Consider the following 22,417-nt stretch of genomic DNA (forward strand, 5'->3'; position numbering starts at 1 on the left):
TCCTGACACCACCATTGGGTTTAGGACTCCAGGAAGGGGAAACTCACCAATCGAAGGTCGGTGGTGGATGGAGTTCTGGCAGTCGAGAAAATGGGTTCAGGCCTGGGTTCAGGCCATCCGGTGAGTGGCACTTCCGAAGGAAGAGGGACCCAAAAGTGGGTTTTAACCCTCTCCCGGGTTTCGGCACCAATGAAAGGAAAGTGACCACAACACTCAGAGCAACCAAACGATCTTTATTGCAGCAGTGCAACAAAGAGAAAGGAAAGAAGGAAAGAGAGAGAGAGAAAAGAGAAGAGATGAACAGGGAGAGAGCAAGAGCAAGAGAGAGAGAGAGAGAGAGAGAGAGCGCGCGTAAGAAAGATAAAGAGCAAGAGAGAGAGCAAGAGAGAAAGAGCAAGAGAGAGAGGGAGAGAGAGGGGGGCCTGGCAGGAGGGAGTTTTTATAGCCCAAATCTAATGGGGCCTCTGGGTCTGCAAGCTGCCTTGTTGGCCCAAGGGGGTTGAGTGCTCAGCCTTGAGCGGGACTTGACACAAACAGGTGATAAAGGACCAGATAGAGGGGGGTTTGAGTGCGTGGGCTATCTTGCAGCCAACATCTGTTCAGCCTGCCCTGCAGACAACACAGTTCAGCCTGCTCTGCACCCAACAGCTGAGGCTGGCTTTGTACTCAAGATCTTCCTGCCTCATCCTCCCAAACTGCTGGGATTACACTGCGACTGGCTGTTTTTACAGAAAACTTTCAAAAATGTGGCTTATGTTATATTTATATTGGATGGTGGTATTCTAGACCGAGATCTAGAAGACAGAGATTTTTAAAATATCATTCTTCTGTACTTATCTGAGGAATTGCACACTTTATAACAGATAATAGTCAATTCTTTTGCTGAGAAAGTCAATACCTGACATTTGCTTTAGAAGATGTGAAGTGTTCTTGCATGTCATTTGATCCTCTGACTCTCCCAGGAATATAGGCAGGAAGTGGTATTGTTCCCATTTTAAAGATGAAGATACTGAGGTTCAGGAATGGGAAGGGACTCATCTAGGGCTACAGAATCAGATAATGGGTGCCTGGACCTCAGGCACTGGACCCTAAGTCTCCATGTCCTTTCTATCTTAAGCCCTCCATCTTTACTCAGCTCTCCCACCATCCCAAATTTGTCATGTTCAAGCAGCAAGCATTGTTTTAGGCTACCTAAGCGTCTAGGAGCTGATCAGAAAGACCTAAAAGTAAAAGCATATCAAGGCCACCAAATGGCAGGTTGACATTTAGCAGCTCTGTTTTCCTTGAGTGATGCTGTAGTCTCATCCCTGAGATGCCAGTGTCATGGGTCAGGGCTGGGGCCTGCCACTGGGACTTTCAAAACTCCTTGATTCTAATGGGCAACTGGGGCTGGGAACCATTACTCCAAACCAACAGTCTCAAACAAGCAGCATGTGACCCAAATCTGTATTACAGAGGTGTTCTGTTTGGTTCCCACCCATAATGAATGTGTTTAAGTTTGATTTGGTTGTAGACATTTAAAAACATGGAATTTTCATATAAAAACCCATGTTTTTGGTTCCTTCTAAGGATTAATAGTTGTGTCTGCCCAGTGGCCAGTGGCTGGAGCTGAGCAGTGGCTGACCTTTTATATAGGCAGAAGTCTTCCAGTTTCTCACAGTCTACAACCAATCCTTTTGGCTCATCAGCCCCTTTCATTTATTTTCATTATATAACCCTTGTAGGGCTGCCCCAAGTCATTAATTTCTCTTGAAGCTGGGAAACTGAGGCCTATAGACAAGTAAATGGGAGCTGTGGACCTCCTTAGCTGCTGATTGAGCTAAGCAGACTTCTCTTTTCTTTTTCAGCCAGAGAATATACTGTGTGTAAATCAAACAGGACACCAAATTAAGATCATTGACTTTGGGCTGGCCAGAAGGTAAGGGGATGATTTTATTTTGATACTTTGACAAAACTCCTCAAAATGTCAGATACTGGGCTGGGATTGTGGCTTAGCCGTAGTGCACTCGCCTAGAATGTGCGAGGTGCTGGGTTCGATCCTCGGCACATATGAAAATAAAGAATTAAAAAATAAGGGTATTGTGTCCAACTACAATGAAAAAAGAATGTCAGATACCATTTACCACATGGGTATTTACAGTGACACACTGTGAACTGAGAGTAAGAAGCAACCACCTCTGGAGTCAGGGAAGGCTTCTCTGAATAGCCAGAAGGGATGGATGGACAGGATTTGTTAACAGTGAGCAATGGTGTGCTGGCAAATGTTTAACCACGAGCTGAAGAGGTGGAAAGTGAGAGGATGTAAGGTTGATTTGTAATGTTTACCATTTTTTGCTAATTTCAAGCAACCAATATAACATCACTGAATAGTTGGGAGGAGGTGCACATAATAGACTTTAGTGTAGCTACGAGAGTTGGTGGAGGCAGGGGAGACAATGGGAGTTATGGGACCAGAAAAGTGTATATGCTGTGTATGAGCAGGCTGATCTGAGAGAGATATGGTAGAAAATGAGGGTGCTAAATGAGGAGTCCTGAATGTTAGGTTCACAAATTTACATGTTATCCTATAGGTCATTGAGTTGTACCTGGTAGGGAAGTGAAAAGGGCTGAAGGTCAACTTACCAAAAATTAGTCAAAAGCTCTGTGGGGAGAGCATGCAGGTTCAGAAAGCATGTTCTATACCTCAGAATAACAAAATGTTTATAAAGACAATACGAACTATAAAAAAGCTGTTGTATTTTTGGATGGGGATTTGAAAGATGCTTAGATTTACAGTCCCTGGCAGAGTAGAGGTATACAGAGATCTTCAGAGGCCCCGGCATTCAGAAAGAGGAAACCAGGGTAACCCAAGCTGGACAATGAAGCCATCAGTGGATCTAAGTAATGACTTGTTAAGGGTAAAGGATGAGAACAGGATGGGAGATATCTTGTTTAAGCTGGATCTCCAGCATGTTGGAAGTCTCCCAGCTCCCAGACCAGGGTTCAGATTGGAATTAGAACACAAAATCATTTTTATCAGGTCCTGAGCAGGGCAAGGGGGTGCTTACTCCAAGTGCTATGAGACTTCCTATATCAGACTATGGTCATAGAGGAATCTGGAGGGAGGGTTTTGTTGGATATTTTGACACAGTTTTGGGGTGAATGCATAGGTTAACTCTTGTCACAATACTGCTGTATTACAAACCACCCCAAAACCCAGTGAGTTAAAACAACAATGATGTATTCTTTTTTTAAATTTGTTTTAATTAGTTATACATGACAGTAGAATGCACTTATATACTTTGATGTATCATACATAGATAGGATATAATTTCTCATTTTTCTGAGTACACATATTATAGAATCACATTGGTCATATAGTCACATACATACATACATTGATAATGTCTGTTTCATTCTACTATTTTTCTTATTCTCCACATCCCCTGATGATGTATTCTCATATACACATTTTTGAGTTACCTCAGGTAATGGTATACTAAACCTAACTCAGTTGAAACCTATTGTACTAGTTGGAATTTTGTAATTCAGCTGTTAAACACAGCTATTATTAAAACTAAAACTATAAATTAAATTTCTTTATAATTAAAGAAATTACATTAAAAACTAAGATACCATGTACTAAAAACATCCTACCTAATTGTTTTACTACAGTCTATGCTCCTGAGGTTATTTATGTCTCTTATAGCTGTATGGTAGAAATACTCCAGAATGGTAAGCAATTAAGCAGCTCTTCCCAAGTCTTCAATTAGTGAATTAGTGACTTTATCATAGTACCTTGAAATCAGCCATGGGAAATTAGTATTTACACCCCAGTAATTGGCAAATGCTACAAATCAGGGCTGTGTGTGTGTGTGTGTGTGTGTGTGTGTGTGTGTGTGTAAACTAATAGCTGATTGTTAAACATTTATCTCCACACCACTGGCTGAGAGTCAGTTGATCTAGGCTGAGCTTAGATCCAAGATGTGATCAGTGAGGTCACATCAGCTCCATGTGTATTTCATTCACTTCTCATGTTAATAATGGTAGAGGTGCAAAGGACAAGCTCTCATGGCCTAGATAAGAATTGGCCCAATGTCACTTCCACCCACATTCTGTTGATCAGAGCAACTCATATGGCCAACCCCAACATTAAGGGGAGGAGTCAATAAATATATTATACTTTTAGTGAAAGGGACACAATGAGACATTGGGAATGATAATGCCACCTGGGAAGGGGTCGAGAGAATAGGCCTTCTCGAGAGGAAGGCTGGTCCTCTCATTTTTCCTCCTTTACCAAAAGTATTGGGCCAGTTGCTAGTGCAGGGGAAGATTAGATTGCCAGAGGAGGGTTTACATGTTCTCTCAGCTTCCTGTTGGAAATCCCATCCCATCAACCCCTTTGTTGTTCTTTCCCTGGATGAATGTAGGTTGTATTGGCCCTAGGTCTGTATTTACCTAGATCCCAGTAAATTGGAAGAGAAGATTCTTTAGAAAGTGGTTTGAAGGAAACAGGGTATTTTGGCAGAATAATTATTTGATTCATTTTATTCTTAATTGACTCATCTATAAGATGAAGACAATAACCTTACCTTACCTATTTCATAGGGCTATTGTGAAATGAAAGGTATAATATTGGTATGTAAAAATGTTAGCACAGTACCTGACAGAAAGTACCCACTAAATTTTAACTAGAGATTTTCTTCTCCTTTTAGAGTGATTCTAAAAAGCACAGTTTGCCACCCTTCTTCCACTCAGCCATCAACTCTCTTTTTAGCTTTGCTTAAACTTCATGCCCATAACATCTTCTAATTCTTTGTTTTGGGAATCATGATTTTAAAAACTCACATAATATACATTTACCACCCAATGTCCATTAATGGGTGAGTGAATAAAGGAAATGTAGAATATATATGAAATAGAATACTATTTCACCTTAAAAAAAGGAAGTATTATTTGAAACATGTATGAACCTGGAGGACATTATATTAAGTAAAATAAGTCAGGCATAGAAAAACAAATATAGCATAAGCTTACTAATACGTGGACTCTAAAAAGGATGATATCACAGAAGCAGAATAGAATGGTGGTTACTAGGGGGAGAGTTAGTGGCATTGGGGAGATATTGGATAAAGAATACAAAATTTCAGCTGGGCATGGAGGCTTATGCCTATAATCCCAGAAGCTCAGGAGACTAAAGACAGGAGGGTCGTGAGTTCAAAGCCAGTCTCAGCAAAAGCAACTCTGTGAGACCTGTCTCTAAATAAAGTACAAAATAGGGAAGGGGATGTGGCTCAATGGTTGAGTGCCCGAGTTCAATCCCTGGTACAGGGAAAAAAAAAAAAAAAAAGATAACAAAATTTGAGAGAAGAAAAGTAAGTTAAGGAGATTCATAGTACAACATGGTGACTATAATTAATAACATATGTTGTATATTTGAAATTGCTAAGAGAATAGATTCTAAGTGTTCTCACCACATAAAAAAAGTGAGGTGCATGTTAATTAGCTTGATTTAGCTATTTCAAAAACTATACATATACCAAAAACACCATGCTATACATCATAAATATATAATTTTTGCCATTTAGGATAAGATAATTGAAAAAATTACCATCTTAATTTTAAGTGTACAGTAGTACAACTGTAGTAGTGCATTATTGTGCAATCAGCCTCTAGAACTCTCTCATCTTGTAAAACTGAAACTCTATATCCACTAAATAACTTCCCAGTTTTCTCCTGCCTCCAACCCTTGGTAACCACCATTTTATTTTCTGTTTCTGTAAATTTGACTGCTCTAGTTACCTCCCATCAGTGGAATCACATGGTATTTATGACTAGTTGATTTCACTTAGCATGTCCTTATATTCATCCATGTTGAAGCCTGTATCAGAATTTTCTTCTTCTTCTTCTTCTTTTTTTTTTTTTTTTTTTTTTTTTTTTTGAGAGAGAGAGAGAGAAGGAGGGAGGGAGGGAGGATGAATTTTTTTTTTAATATTTATTTTTCAGTTTTCAGTGGACACACATTTTTATTTTATTTTTTATGTGGTGCTGAGGATCAAACCCAGTGCCCTGCGCATTTGTGCCACATCCACAGCCCAGAATTATCTTCCTTTTTAAGGCAGAATAATATTCTGTTTTCTTTATTCACTTGGGTGGCTTCTACCTTTTTGCTATTGTAAGTAATGCTACTATGAACATGGGTATATACATATCTTTTGGAGCCCCTACTTTCAATTATTGCAGATCTACTTACCCAGAAGTAGAATTGCTACATCACATGGTAATTCTATTTTTTAACTTTTTGGGTAACTCCCTTCCTATTTTCCATAGGGCTGCCCTGTTTTACATTCCCACCAACATAAATTTTCTAGTACCTCTACAATCTAATTGAAATTCCCTTCCTTTCTACCTTCTATGAGGTACACATACTTACCGGGGTTCAGTGAAGTGGTATCACTTTGTTGTTTTGATTTACATTCCCTAATGATAAGTAACAAAATCTTTTCTTCTTCTTCTTTTTTTTTTTTTTTGGTACTAGGGATTGAACCCAGGGGCGCTTAACCACTGAAGCATATCCCCATCCCTTTTTATATTTTGAGACAAGGTCTAAGATGCTGAAGCTGACTTTGAACTTGGAATCCTCCTGCCTCAGCTTTTTGAGCTATTGGGATTACAGGCGTGCACCACCATGTCTAGCTTTTTTCTTTTTCTAATTCTTACCATCATCCCTTAAGTCACTTTGTGCACATTGACAGAGCAGTCCCTTCCCAACATCTTCTATCCCATTTGTACTCACTCGTATAGCTGAATAGCCCAATAAGATGTATTGATATTCTCTCCTTTTTTGGCTGTAAATGCCTAGAAGAGGATTGTGGTTTTCTGTAAGCCACATGTGTGGTGTGTGAGGTTCAGGTAATATGCTGGACAGAGGGTCAAACAATGTCTCCTCCCACCAGGAATTAGTCCCAGCATTCACATGTTTTTCTGCATTCTCAGGTACAAGCCTCGGGAAAAGCTGAAGGTGAATTTTGGTACTCCTGAATTCCTGGCCCCAGAAGTTGTCAACTATGAGTTTGTTTCATTCCCCACGGACATGTGGAGTGTGGGAGTCATCACCTACATGCTGTGAGTGCTTAGGGGCTCTGAGGTGGGGCTGGGGACCATCTGTTTTACTTTGGGTATCCTTTGGAGCAGCAAAAACTTGAACACAAGTAGTTTATTTGGGAAGTGTTCCCAGGAAACACAAATAGAAGAGTAGGGTAGAGAGATGGGAAGATAGCCAGTTAAGGGAGTGAATCAAGCCAGTTAACCATATTTACTAATGGATCCTATTTCTTTTTTTTTTTAATTTTTTTTTAGTTGTAGTTGGACACAATAGCTTTATTTTATTCATTTATTTTTATGTGGTGCTGAGGATCGAATCCAGTGCTTCGCACGTGCTAGGTGAGGGCTCTACTGCTGAGCCCCAGCCCCAAAAGTTACCAATTATAATAGGCTAATATGGGGAAAAAAAGTTAAGATATAAAGTTGTCATTCCCCAAAATAAAAGTCTGAATACCTCATTTCTTCATAATGAAGGCTTACTTAGGACTTAGCACTCTATCAAAGTCATGGGTTAATAGTCATGGGTTGAGCCACTGAGTTTTTGAGACTCAAGACATAAAATAATAATTGGAAATAACCAATGCGGTAAGGTCCATCTGCGGGCAATTGAAGTTTAATTCTACCAGGGAACTCTGAAATCATTGTGGAGTACTTACTGAGTTATTTATATACCAATTTTTATTTGTTCTTGTTTGCGGGCTAATCCCAGGTGTGTACGTGAGGGTAGAATTAATTTCCTGGTTAGTAAAGCAAGATTTAATTGGAAAAGCTTCAGGAAAGAAATGTGGGTGCTTTGTCACCAGGGGCTGGAATGTATCAGAGGCTAAGGCAAGGGGATGGGCAGGTTGGACACTATTGTGTCATCTTACTTTGTCACTTCTCCTTGTTTCTTATCTATAACTGTGGACTCCCCTTTGCTATTTTTTTAGAGGCAAAAGTCGTGTTTTACTTCTTATTCTCATCATTACTGTGTTACTGCTACCTACATCCCTGCACTTTGTGTCTGCTGCATCAGGCTGGGGAATTTTAGAGTCAGACACTTAGGTTGCCCTGCCACTCGGTCCTGAATTTAGAAGGAGCCTAACAAAGCCAATTTCCCTTTGGCTCAAGGTGAGGGTAGTATCTGAATGACCCCTGCTTGTTGAAGAGACATGGAAAACTATTTTTAAATTAATGTATTCTTTAGCCAGTATGGAAAGCAATATGGAGATTCCTTGGAAAACTGGGAATGGAACCACCTTTTGACCCAGCTATCCCACTCCTTGGTCTATACCCAAAGGTCTTAAAAACAGCATACTGCAGGGACACAGCCACATCAATGTTTACTGCAGCACAATTCACAATAGCTAAACTGTGGAACCAACATAGATGCCCTTCAGTAGATGAATGGATACAGAAAATGTGGTATATATACACATTGGAATATTATACTCAGCAATAAAAGAGAATAGAATCATGTCATTTGAAGGTAAATGGATGGAGTTGGAGAATATAATGCTAAGTGAAATTAGCCAATTCCAAAAAACCACATGCAGAATGTTTTCTCTGATATAAGGAGGCTGATTCATAGTGGGGCTGGGAGTGGGTGTATGAGAAGATTAGACGAACTCTAGAGAGGGCAAAGGGGAGGGAGTGAAAGGGAGGGGGCAAAAGGGTAAAAAAGATGGTGGAATGAGATGGACATCATTACCCTAAGTATATGTATGAAGACACGAATGGTGTGAATATACTATGTATACAATCAGAGATATGAAAAATTGTGTCTATATGTGTGACGTGAATTATAATACATTCTGCTTTCATATATAACAAGTTAGAGTAAAAAATTTTAAAAAATTAATATATTCTGGACATACTGAGTTGACAAGAGGTGAGAATGATAGGGAACTTATTCCAAATACCATTCCTACCTCTAAAGTTTTAAAACTTCTGTCTCCTTCTCTTAACACGCTGAACTGTATCCTATGAAGAAATAATAGGAGTATTTTTCTTTTGAAGCCTTTTGATTCTGGTTAGGTCTGCTTGACCCTCATGATTCTTCTCTATTCTTTTGAAGTGCAGCAAATGTGGCTTCCACAAACTGATGGTTCTTTCTCTCCTCTATAGACTCAGTGGTTTGTCCCCATTTCTAGGGGAAACAGATGCAGAAACCATGAATTTCATTGTGAACTGTAGCTGGGATTTCGATGCTGACACCTTTGAAGGGCTGTCAGAGGAGGCCAAGGACTTTGTTTCCCGGCTACTTGTCAAAGAGAAGAGGTACCCTTTACTGCTTGTCATGGACCATTCTGATGGTTACCCTAATCTGGGTGCTGTTCTGGCCTGTTGAGTCCTTTCTTTCTTTAGGATTTCTTAGTCTGTATTTCTTCAGAACAATAAAGGGAGCAGAGGAAGGGACAATCAATTTTAAAACAACTAGAAGCATAAGCTCTAGGAGAGTTTTAGAAAAATGCATTATTTACAAATGGGTCACATTTTCAAGTTATAACTAAAAAAAAAGTCAAGAAAAAAAATCATCATTCTCCAGAATAAAGGTCTGAATATCTCATTTTTTAGTGATGGAAATCTATGCTGACTTCTTCAGCTCTTATTAAAGTCATGGATTGAACCACTGTGTTTTTTGATACTCAGACAAAATAGTAACTGAAAATAACCAAAAGTATTAGTGACCCAGGAGTAAGGCTCAAGAATCTGGTCTCTAAGGCAGCTTATTGTTCTGTGATCTTCAGTTTTTTTCCTGATGGTGATAGGTTATGTGAGAATAAAAATAATTCTAATTCAAAAGAATCACTTGACATTATCCTCTGGAAGGAAAAATAAACTTCCTTTAAGTGTCAGGTTCTTTTACCTATTAAGAGAAATCTGAGGTACAGATGGCCTTCTAATGCTCTGTTTCCTAGCCCTCTCTGGGTGGTGGAAATTAATCACTTCTGTAGAGGTCAGGGAACATTCTGATGGCAATTTACTGGCAATTTTAAGGAGCGAAATTTTAGATAACAAGGAGTTCCCTTTTGGTATATGGCATGAATCTGTCTGAATGATTAATTTGTTCCACTGACTCAGGCTTCCATCCAATGGAAGTTTTGGACAACTAGAAAGGGTAACCTCAACTAAAAGTTTGACTCCTATTTGATTTCACAGCTGCAGAATGAGTGCCACACAATGCCTGAAACACGAATGGTTGAATAATTTGCCTGCCAAAGCCTCGAAATCCAAAGTTCGTCTCAAATCCCAACTATTGCTGCAGAAATACATGGCCCAGAGAAAATGGAAGGTATTTTTTTCTTTCAGTAAAGGCAACATTTATCTTCTGTACTTTGTAAGAGTTTTAGCTAAGTTTTTACTTACATTTTGATTTTGAATAATTTAGGGGAAAAAATCTATTCATATCAAAAACCATTACTTGATTAAAATATACCACACACTAACTGGGTGCAGTGGTGCATGCCTGGAGTCCCAAGGATTTGGGAGGCAAGGCAAGAGGATCACAAGTTTGAGGCCAGCCTTGGCAACTTGGTAAGACCTCAGCAACTTAGGACTGGGGATATAGCTCAGTGGTAAAGCACTGAGGATTGATCTCCGGCACCAAAACAAGACAAAACTACACACCAAAACTAACTGGAATAAATGTGACTTTTAGTTTGTAGTTATATGGACACTTGAAATGGCAGAATGAAGTTGAGTATAGGTTCTCAGTGGTAATAGTGGTGAAGCTCCTGAACTAACTGGTTATAGCTTGAGGCCTACTTTTCAAGCTGCTGAAATGGGGGTTGAGAAAGTCCTATTTAAATTTTAAAAACTTTATAATTTGTTTATAACAGAACTCATTCATACCACAGACATAGAATATATCTTAAAAACAAGTAGCTTTCCAACAATTTGGTACGGACTCAGATCCTTGCAAAAAAACCATGAGCTTTTTTTTTTTTAATGTTTTTTAGTTGTAGACAGACACAATACCTTCATCTTATTTATTTATACTTATGTGGTGCTGAGGATCGAACCCAGTGCCTCACACATGCTAGGCAAATGCTTTACCAACTGAGCTACAATCCCAGCCCCACAACCCGTGAATTTGATTACACAACCTACTGGTGAGTTGTGATTCAGTTTGAAAAACACTGCTCTAGGGTGCTCCCCTTTTCATGTGAAAAGGGCAGAAAGACATCTCACTTCATACTTACTTGAAACATACCATTTAAGGTCATATAACTATTTGACTATAATTATTCTAGAAATTTGTTCTGAACAAACCCAAGTAGTAGATTTGTTTAAGTCATTATATATCTTCTTAAAGCCATTGGTCTAAAAATATGCTTTTTCTTTTTATTTTTTTTTTTTAACTTCTTTCCTCAAGAAACATTTCTATGTGGTGGCTGCTGCGAACAGGTTAAGGAAATTTCCAACTTGTCCCTAATCTTCAACTCTGCTGCTCCAATGGGCCCAGAAATTATTGAGGCCAGTGGTGATGTGAAGAGATGACTCAAGATTTTAAGTAATCTGACCTTCTACTATTATTGATTCCTCTTATTTTGTAAAAAAAAGTTCTGGCTATTGCCTTCTGGACAAAAGTGTCTATAAAGAAAATATCTTAGGAGCTTTGTTTCTGCCTTGTAAGATCACTAGGTTTGAAATGCTGTGTTTACTTTTCAAGTATTCCTCCTTTTGACAATAAGCGTAGGCATGCTTAGGTAGGTAGGAAAGGTCCTACTTTGCATAGAATCGAATTAAATTCTAAATTTAATGTGATTAAAGAACTCATTAGACACAAAGATATATTATTATTATCTCTTCCAGTACAAAGAATGCCAAAACAAGAATTCCTAGACGTTTGATTTATCTTGGACTTCCTGCTCTAGTGTCAAGCTATGTGGGCTTAGGACAGTAATCCTCAAATTTGTTTTAATTTATGCTCCCTTTGAGAATCAACATTGATGTGTATTCTTTAGTATCGTTTGCAATCTTGAAATATATCAACTGTTACAGCTAAATCTGATAATTCGGAATGTGTTTTTTAAACTCTACATACCTTCATTCTTTCCTAATTTTGTCCCGTCCTGACTCCCTTTTCTTGGGTATGAATCTCTGGTTTTGTAAGCCTGGAAGCTGATCTATAAAATATAATGTAATGATGTTCAGCTGAGAGAAATACAGGAATGTTACATTATGAAGCAATAAAGGAAAACTGCTCTCTTACTGCTGTAGTAAGGACATACTACTTTCAGTGTTGTCATTCTTTAAACAGACAATTCATGTGAAAAGGGCAGAAAGACATCTCACTTCATACTTAAACAGACAAAAAATGTAGGGGCATTTTTAAACATTTATTGTAAGCATTTATGAAATCATCCATTCACTGAAATCTTCTCAATGTAGCAAGCAACATATTTACTAACTTCTGTGTATATTTGAACACTTTCCCAACTTATAGCGATTAAAAGGAACACTTTATTATTTGAAACATTCTTTTTAATTTCTTTGGTTTTGATTCTTGTGCTATTCCCAATACCTTCTCAAGTTACCAATACCTTCTCAAGTTTAGTTGGTGTAGTGATTTTTAATTTTTAATCAGACATGCAGCAGTTTCACAGCCTTTCCAGGATTCTTCCCGTCCAGAATAAAGAATTTTCTTGGTGTAGAGAAGGAAGCAAAAGATGGAGAGGTTATCCTGATGGTGCAGTTCTCAAGTTGTAACTTTTGTCTGGGAAGCTAACCCTCTTAGGAAAGGTCAGATTTTCAGTGTCAGCACCTCCAGGCCTGCTCCAACTTGGCCAATTAATAAGTAAACATCAGAAACTATCTGAGACAATACTAACAATTTGGTAAAATGTTTTATTTTTTAAGTGTCAGTTATTTTTCTGGAAAAAGTTTTTTGAGGGCAGCCTATAGAAGTTAATTAGGATATTTTGTAGTTTCCCTTTGTACAACAGTTCTTATCTCTGGGACGTATGATCCTTGGGAAATATGAATCTACACAAATAAGAGGTAATACAACATTTAGCCCCCAATTTGAAACTCAAAGGAGCTTTTATGAGGGCTGGGGTTGTGGCTCAGCTGTAGTGCACTTGCCCATGCATGAGGGACTGGGTTTGATCCTCAGAACCACATAAAAATAAAATATTGTGTCCACCTATAACTAAAAAATAAATATTAAAAAAAGGAGTTTTTATGAAGCTTGAATTTATGGATATTTTTAGTTCTCTACTTGCCGGTGTGTACTTACCTCAAAATATTTTAGATTAGAACAGTGCTAGTATCAACTATTTCTAATGGGACTTTAATCATTTGATGAATAGTCATTGGAAATTCTTGGGCAGAGAAACTAAAAGGTATCAGGGTCTACCTTATTCATTTATAAGGCTGGTGAAAAGTTTGTAAGGGTGTGGGAAAAATGTCATTTCTCCATTTAAATATTGGCACCTACACTTTATGTAGCAATTCTATTTTTGGAAATTTATCTCTTAGTACTTGAAAAAATATGCAGAGGTTTATACAATTTTTTTTTTTTTTTTACTATAGCACTGTTGCTAATGACTCAATGAAAGTTTGAGTTTAGTTAAATAAATTTTGCATAATTCACAGCTATTAAAGATAGATCTAGATCTACTAAAAGTCATCTTCTCATTTAAAAAATTATAGAACATGGGATGGGGGTGTGGCTCAGTGGTAGAGCACTCGCCTAACATGTGTGAGGCCCTGGGTTCAATCCTCAGCACATGTACAAATAAATAAAATAAAGGTATTGATTCCACCTACAGTTAAAAAAAAATTATATATATACATATATATGTATATGTAATTTTTTTAAAATTATAGAACATATGTATGGCATCAACCCATTTGAAGAGACATATGCTTATATGTGCATTAAAAACTCAAGGATATGCAAAAAAACTTCACAATATGGTCCAAAAAGCAGATGAGTGGGAAGGGGTATTCTACTTTTTACTTCATAACTTTCTGAATCATTTGAATTTTTCCTTTTTTAAGCAATGAACATGTATGTATTGCTTTTACAACTAAAAATTAGCAACCCAATGTTAAGTGTGGACTTTGTTTGGACTTTTATTTGAATAAAAGTAAAAAGATAATTCAGAGTCATTGAGGGAATTTAATTTTAAGTTTGATAGAGCTGAGCCTCCAAAAGTTTTTTATATAAAAACAGTACTGAAACAGATGGATTTACTAATTAGTAATCTTCCATTACTGGGGTATAATCTTCCATCACTGGGGTGTGAATGTATTGGAAAATTGTAAAAAGGACTCCTGCCCTAAAAGGGCATTTGGACCAAGACTGCTTTCAGCAATTCCCCACTCCCTCTGCTACATTCTAAATAATCAAAATAATTACTAATACCTGCCTTTAAAGAAAATTTATTCTCACACATGAATAAGGCTCAGAAATTTCAGATTTACCAGAATCTCATCTTAATAGTGTAATTTCAAAGTAAATGTGCTAATAAACTCAAAATGAATGAAATATCTAATAGTAAGAGTCAAAACTATAAAACTCTTAGAAGAAAATGGGAAAAACTTCATAACATTGGATTTGGCAATGATTTTTTTGGAACATGAGCAAAATGCACAGGCAACAAAGGTAAAAATAGACCAAGTGGATTACATCAAAATTAAAAACTGCATGAGAGATATAACAGAGTGAAAAGACAATCTAAAGAACAAGATAAAACATTTTCCAATTTCCCCAATATATAAAGGTTAGTATTTATAATATATAATGAACTACAACCCAACAACAAAAACTAAACAACCCTACCGAAAAAAGGGCAAAGGACTTGAATAGACATTTCTACAAAGAAAATATGAAGAGTTACTAAACACATGAAAATATGTTTAACATAATCATTAGGAAATGCAAATTAAAATCACAATGAGATACCTCACATCTACTAAGAAGGCAACTATGAAAAAAACCTAAAACCAAAACCAACACAGGAAAATAAAACAAAAATAATCGGCATTGGTGAGCACGTAGGGACTACTGATGGGAACTAATGATGGAAATGTGAAATGGACAATATCAAGGCTCCTCAAAAATTTAAAAATAGAATTACCACATTTCAATAACACCACTTCTGGGTACATACCCAGAAGAACTGAAACCAGTATTGCCAAGAAGTATCTATAAATCCATGTTCACAGCAGCATTAGTCATAACCACCAAGAGGAAGCAACACATGCATCCCATTGATTCATGAATAGATGGGGAAAAAGTAAATGGACTAACTATTCAACCTTGAAAAGGAAGGATATTCTGACATGCTACAATATGGATGAATCTTAAAGACATTATGCTAAGTAAAATAAATAAATCTCAAAGAAATACCTTATATGAAGTACCCAATCAAATTCAGAGACAAAAAGAATGTGTCTGGGGGCTGGGAAAGGTAAGAATGGGGAATTGTTTAATTGGCAGTTTTGTAAGATGAAAAAAATTCTGGAGATTGGTCGCAAAACAATGGACTCCTGCCCTAAAAGGGCATTTGGATCAAGACACCCTGCTGAACAGTACACTTAAAAAAGGGAGGGCTGGGGATATAGCTCAGTAGTAAAGCGTTTGCCTAGAATGTGATACTGTGAATACATTGCTTTTGGTTCAAAGCTAGAAATTTAAATATTGGCACCAAATAAAAACAAATTATGTAAGCTTTTAAAATAAATAGGGATGATCCCCTTATCCATATTAGTTCAAATTAATAACAAAAGCTACTACTTAGTGGATACCTCCTATATGTCATGTATTTTATAAGCATTAAACAGGCTTATTAAAGTGTTGAACTCTTCTTAGGAGAGAAGTGGCAGAGACAGAATTTATTTATTTATTTATTTTTAGAGAGAATTTTCAGCATTTATTTTCTAGCCTTTGGCGGACACAACATCTTTGTTTGTATGTGGCGCTGAGGATCGAACCGGGGCCGCACGCATGCCAGGTGAGCGCGCCACCGCTTGAGCCACATCCCCAGCCCCAGAATTTATTTTTTGTACCAAGAATTGAACTAAGGCGCACTTAACCACTGAGCCACATCCCCACCTTCTTTTATTTTGAGACAGGGCCTTACTAGGTTGCTTATAGCCTTGCTAAGTTGTTGAGGCTAGCTACAAACCTGCAATCTTCCTGACTAAATCACTTGAATTTTCATTTTAAAAATTATGGAACTTATGTTTCCCCAAGCTGTTGGATTACTGGCATGTACCATCACTCCTGGCCAGAATTTAAATCCAAGTGTGTGTGGTTCTAAAGCTCATGTTCATTTCCCAATACCATGGGGTTTGCCAAATATGCCTTTGTTGAGGTAATATGACTATGGTATTCCTTTAGCTTTAGTTTGATAAATTTCTAGAATTAAAAAAGGTAGGAGAGAAAAAAAAACACCCTGAATCATTCCACTTGTAGCAGACAAAAAGCAACTATTATTTCTGAGGCCAATGTGAATAGATTTTAAAATTGAATGCAATTATATTATCATGGAAATTCATACCATCATGGAAGTATTGAATTAGATCATATATTTTTAATTTTAGTTAAAATCATGTGTGGCATGATGCCAAGCAACTTCCTAACCTCTATAATAGACCTTTCCATAATTTAAAATTAAGTACTATTTATGAAGGTTACATTTTGAAGTGTGTAGATTTTAACCCGTTAAGTCCCAAGTTTTTAATTCTATGAACATACAGGAAGTTGTTTTCTCCCCCTGCAAGAGTGGACAGATTCTGGCCTAACAAAGATTCTTCCAAACTGGTGACAACTGCAATCTGAGTGTATATAAAAATAACATTTATTAATATAGGCTGTACAATATATTTAGTCAAACCAAAAAACACACACAAACAACTTAAGTAGAATTGGTAAGATTCCATTCAGCCTGAAATTTATATTCCAGATAGAAATGGAAACTGCCTTTAGCTTAAAACACAATCGAAAAGCAAAGTGGTTTCTATTACATCTTGTGGGAGAGTGGAGACCTGTGGAGAGCTGAAGTACTGTAGTTGATTTAATATTGTCAAGGCAGGGGCCAGCCCATAGCCCAGAACAGAAATTAGCCCTAGTGCTGGCTTCTTTACTATGAAGGCAATAGGGTATTGTTATAAAAGTTCAAACAAAATCCCAAAGTCCTAAAATCTTCCTGGAAGTGGCAGTGTACCGTAGGTTTGCAGCACATACCAGTCTGGAAACTGCAATCACTTTGCTGTAGTCTTTTGAGCTTTCACAGCATTTTCTAAAATTTTCCTTTTCCATTCTTCATAATCCTGTGTCAGATCTTCATCTTTCTGAGATGTATGTGGGATCTCTACTACTTTTTCTATTTCTGTGAGAGAAAAGGTTAAAAACTAGCTTTAAAATTCCTATGTTTACATATGAAATAGAAAAAAAAAAAGCAAATTTGTTTAAAGTATTTATTTCAATTAATCAAGGTAATAAAATACAGAAATGGCATATCACTTTTTTCTACATTTACTCCAAGCATTCCAAGACATCTAATAGTAGTCAACATTTATCACTTTTTGTGTTTAATAGGCACTGAACTGAGCACTTTAAACAGTATCTCATCTAACCCTTATCACAATCCTATGAAGTGAGTTCTAATATTAATCACATTTTAAGGATTAGGAAATTGAGATTCACAGAAATTATGTGACTTTTTAAAAAATCACCCAGCTTGTAGGTAGTGTTAAAACAAATATGAGATAGCTGGATTTTCTATGTAAGCAAACTAGAACTTACCTTTTTGAAGCTAAGATTAAAAAAAAAAAAAGCCTCAAAAACCAGCTAGGGACATCCCGGATATCTGATCATGCTCAAAGAGAAAAATGCTTAGCCATAATCAATTAGGTGATTTCTCTACTTCCAGGTTCAGTCTATAAAATCTTACTGTTCATACTGCTTTTTGCAACCCTCTGAACTTCTTTCGGATTTGACTGTTGTCCAATTCATGAGGTTCTTTGTTCAAAAAACTGCTAAATTTGTCAAAAGCTCTTAAGAGTAGGAAAGCAGGACTTGAACCTGGGCAGTTTGGCTTCAGACACATTCTTAATTACATAATGTTTCTGTTACTTCCACTGATTGCTTGGAAAACTGGTTGTGTCAAATGATTAATGGTCAGGATTTATACTCTTTGTCAGGGGAGCTGCTACAGCAGCACAGGACTGCAGTCTGCCTTAATCACACTGCATTAATTTCAATGTCATTATGGTGTTAGTAAGCCTTACCCTTCACTGGTGGTTCAACCACTATTTTCTTTTTCTTCTGGGGTGGACTAGATAAATATCCAGGTTCTCTATCTATATGGAAAGAAAAAAGTGTTATCAAGGTTACTTTTCCTCCTATTTTCAATTTTAGTATTTGGATGTATTTTGAATCACAAATAAAAATTAGATACTTCGATGAAAAAAAAATAGCAGGATAAGGTGAAGGCAAGTGATCTTGCCCTTTTCTTGCTGTTCCTCTTATGAGATTTGAGAACCACTTGTATCCTAGCTTATGTATATGGCAGATGGTATTTTACATTACAGCATGTTAAAAAAAAAGAATCCATTTTCCAGGTATAAATTCATGGAATCATAGGGTTTTTTTTGTTTTGTTTTACTTGAAAAATACAAAAATCAGTTTTCTCACTAAAAACATTATCTGGCCCACATTAAGTACAGAATTTAGAAAATAGCCAGTTTACAAGTTTAAAAATATCTTACTTTTACCAGCAAGTCCACATTTTCAAATGATACATTCTTGAATTACAGAATACTCACTGTCAATTTGCTGCCCAATCTTCTCTAATTGTTTACATAGTCGATCAAATATGGCTCTTTTTACACCAGATGTGGCTGCCATTTTGTTTTTATCCACTTTTAACTTTAGAATCCTATGAAAGAATTTCATAAATGCTTACATCAGGACCAGCACAGCTTTCTTCTTTGACCAACCAGATTATAATTTTTTTAAAACATTAATTTTTAGTTGTAGGTGGACACAATACCTTTATTTAAAAACAAATTTTTTTAGTTGTTTATGGACCTTATCTATCTATCTATCTTTATTTTATTTTTTTATGTGGTGCTGAGGATCAAACCCAGTCAGTGCCTCACAGGTGCTAGGCAAGCGCTCTATCACTTGAGCCACAACCTCAGGCCCCCTTTTTAATTTATTTTTATGTGGTGCTGAGGATCGAACCAGTGCTTCACACATGCTAGGCAAGTCACAACCCCAGCCCTAGATTATATTTATTTCTTTTTGCCTATGCTTTATTAAAAAACCCAACTGTTTACAGTTTTTTACCTTTATTCTAAACATGTCATTAGCTAGCACCATGCAAATTTGCCTTTTTAAGCTCTTTGTTTATTAGATGAATAGAATTAAAATGCACATGTAATTTTGTGACAATTAGGTAACAATTTGATATATACATAGATAACCCATAATTTTAAGATGAATTGAAGAACAGTTAACATTAAAAAAAAAAAGACTAGAAAATCACACATGACCACTGTTTTGACAGATTTCATCACTTATAAAAAGCAGACTCTGAAATTAGAATATCCATCTTACATATATGGCTGCCACTTGGCAAATGAGCTTCTGGCAGCCCTAGTTCCAACTTGTCAGCTACATTATGGGTACATTATGAGATAACTGAGAATCTGGTCACTTAGCCAATATTCCTAGTGTTATTTATAGGGGAAAATATGTTCTGAGTTAAAATCAACCAAAGTTAGAAGTATTCTTTGTGAATAAAAAACCCACTTAAAAATTTGAAAGCTTTTCTGAATGTTAATAGAAACACTTACTTGCATGCTATAAGTAGTGCAGCAGTGGTGAAAAGTGGCCTGGATAAGTCAAGATCTACTTGTTGTGTCTGGGGAAGACTGGACTCGTAACTGGGGGAATAGTGTATTTGTAGAATTGTTAGGAAATAGTATTTCAAAAGGAACTGAAAATGCAAATCAGAACTTACAATATATTTTAAATACATGAGATAAACACTCTTTGATTTAGCATCTTAAGTTCTTTTTTTTAAGACTGAAAGTTAACCCGAATAGATCACTGTATGATTCTGCTTTATCTACAGCATGCACTTTCAGTTAAGGTTCTTTATGCCCATACCTTTGCAGTATCTTTGAAGCCATGTTCACTGCTTCTGTACAGCTAAATTGTACAGCTAGGTCTCTTATTCCAACATTTGAATTCAGGCCCAGTAAACACTCAAAAGATTTAAGACAGCTCTGATACATCTTCTTGTTCAAACCAGAAAGCTTAATTAAATAAGGCTTTGAAAGGAAAAACACAAATAATAAATTCTATGATTTAAACAATTCATAAGCAGCATAAACTTTTCAAAATTAATTCTGTGGCAAATCACTCTAATTAAAGGTTTAACTTCATTTAATAGAAAATGAGTAATCATGTCAAGCAGACTACTGCTGCTCTAAAGGATTACCTAGTCCTAGTCAGGAAGCTCTTAAAATAGAAAGGTAGTTATGCATATGCACAAATAATTAAAAACAACAACAACATGGGAACAAATATAAGGTTACTTGTTTTTCAACAAAGGTGCCCAGTGTACAAATGATTGGGAAAAAGAACGAGGAAAGTGGTGAAAAGGATATGGGGAGGGTGCATGTAATGGAGGAAGGAAAGGGAGAAGAGAAGGAAACCAGGAGAGAAAAAAACAGGACAATCAATAACTATGGGAAACAACTCTGAGAGAATTAAGGAGAGCTTCATAAAGAATATAACAGCAGGGGCTGGGATTGTGGCTTAGAGCTAGAGCACTCGCCTAGGCACGCTAGAGTCCCTGGGTTCGATCCTCAGCACCACATGAAATAAAATAAAATAAAGATATGTGTCCACATATCTTTTTTACAAGTAAAAAATAAATAAATAAATAAATATAAAAAGAATATAACAACAAGGTGGGGTCATGTAAGACAAATAGGAGCTTTCCAGAAGAGCACTCCAGGAAATAAAGGTGCATTTTCAAAGCCAAAAGTTATTAAAGTGAACAAGTCTATTAAGTGAATAGTGTAGCTTGAGGTCAGGGCTCAAGAGAGTCTAACCTCAAGCTACAAACAGCTTTGTTTTTAACATTTACACCATTTAATGATTGTATCCACCATGACACACATATTGCTAATGGTGTTACATACAGTAATATTGTTTAATCATAATAATAACAACCCAGTGAAATGAACATTTTTATCTCTATGGTTGAAGAAACTGGTGGCTCACAGAGCTAGTGAATGGTGTTAAGATTTGATCTCAACATTGTTGACTCTTCCGACGCCAAAGCTGCTTCTCTTAATCACTGTGACAGTGGGGGATGGGGATCAGAGATTCAAAATATGTACTTCAGGAGATCAAGCTAACAACCCCTTGGGAGATGGCTTCTATGAATAAAGAGGTGGTTAGGGAAATAAAGAGTAAAGAGAAAACATTGCAAAAAATATTTTTTGCCAACTTGACAAAAATGAGTCTAAAGTTTTATCTAGAATAACATATAATAATAACCAAAATTCTAAAACATGAAAAGTTTTTAACTGGGTCTAATCTAACAAAAAGTAAAATATAACAGCTAAGCTCTAGTGTTGTGCTAGGTTATTCAGACATTTGATGGGACCTACTTACCCTGTCCAAGGGGCATTTCATCCAGGAAGCAGCAAGGTCCAGGCACATGACTGCATTGCTGGTTTCTGTGATATGTGCAGATAAACCAATGCACTTCACCTGGGACAGTCTCAAGTACTCCTCTGCTTTTCTATAAAGGCAATATGCAAATCAAAAATCTTTTTCAGGCCAGGAGTAGTGGCACACACCTACCTATAATCCTAGGCTGAGGCAGGAGGCTGGCAAGTTCAAAGCCAGCTTCAGCAACTTAGCAAGGACCTAAGCAACTTGAGAGCCTGTCTCAAAAAGGGCTGGGGATGTGGTTTAGTGGTAAAGCACTCCTGGGTTCAATCCTGGTACCCAAACCAAAACCAAACAAAAAAAGGGGCTGGGGTTGTAGCTCATTGGTACAAAGCTTGTCTAGCATGTGTGAGGTGCTGGGACTGATCTTCAGCACCACATAAAAATAAATAAAATAGTGGTATTAAAGGAAAAAACCCTATTTTCAGAAGTTTGTCTGACAATTATGTAAACAATGAATACAACTGGATGGACTTCATCCTGAGCCTAACTACTATGCAAGTTTATTTGGGGTTGAGAATGAAGTTCACATTCTGTGCTGAGGGGAAGTTTTAAAGGACAGTAGCAAAACCTTGATTCCCAACATCACTTTCCAAGTGCTTTCAGGTAAAAGTTTATGCTGCTTATGAATTGGTT

The 22,417-nt window shown here is 36.9% G+C and overlaps 2 protein-coding genes across 11 annotated transcripts in view; one reads left to right on the forward strand and one right to left on the reverse strand.

Annotated features, from left to right (window-relative positions):
• The window catches only part of LOC107144901 (VPS35 retromer complex component), an 87,466-nt gene that overhangs the window by 37,955 nt on the left and 27,094 nt on the right, over window positions 1–22,417 (forward strand). For 7 of the 10 annotated variants that reach the window (XM_048792254.1, XM_048792256.1, XM_048792255.1 and 4 more), the window contains exons 9-12: window positions 1,848–1,918; window positions 6,976–7,104; window positions 9,190–9,342; window positions 10,225–10,357. In XM_048792254.1, coding sequence (XP_048648211.1) covers window positions 1,848–1,918; window positions 6,976–7,104; window positions 9,190–9,342; window positions 10,225–10,357 — 486 coding nt within the window. Of the gene's footprint in view, window positions 1–1,847; window positions 1,919–6,975; window positions 7,105–9,189; window positions 9,343–10,224; window positions 10,358–11,440; window positions 12,302–22,417 lie in introns of those variants that run through there. The other 3 variants (XM_048792258.1, XM_015488776.2, XM_048792251.1) reach the window with 2 other exon arrangements.
• The window catches only part of Orc6 (origin recognition complex subunit 6), a 9,873-nt gene continuing 1,346 nt past the window's right edge, over window positions 13,891–22,417 (reverse strand). Inside the window, exons 2-7 of the mRNA XM_015488777.2 lie at window positions 21,722–21,851; window positions 20,201–20,364; window positions 19,885–19,974; window positions 18,850–18,962; window positions 18,313–18,384; window positions 13,891–17,411 (exon numbers count right to left, since the gene is read on the reverse strand). Coding sequence (XP_015344263.1) covers window positions 17,284–17,411; window positions 18,313–18,384; window positions 18,850–18,962; window positions 19,885–19,974; window positions 20,201–20,364; window positions 21,722–21,851 — 697 coding nt within the window. The 3' untranslated portion in view covers window positions 13,891–17,283. The remainder of the gene's footprint in view (window positions 17,412–18,312; window positions 18,385–18,849; window positions 18,963–19,884; window positions 19,975–20,200; window positions 20,365–21,721; window positions 21,852–22,417) is intronic.

This window comes from Marmota marmota, unplaced genomic scaffold (assembly GCF_001458135.2).
Source record: "Marmota marmota marmota unplaced genomic scaffold, marMar, whole genome shotgun sequence".
In the NCBI taxonomy this organism is placed as follows: domain Eukaryota; kingdom Metazoa; phylum Chordata; class Mammalia; order Rodentia; family Sciuridae; genus Marmota; species Marmota marmota.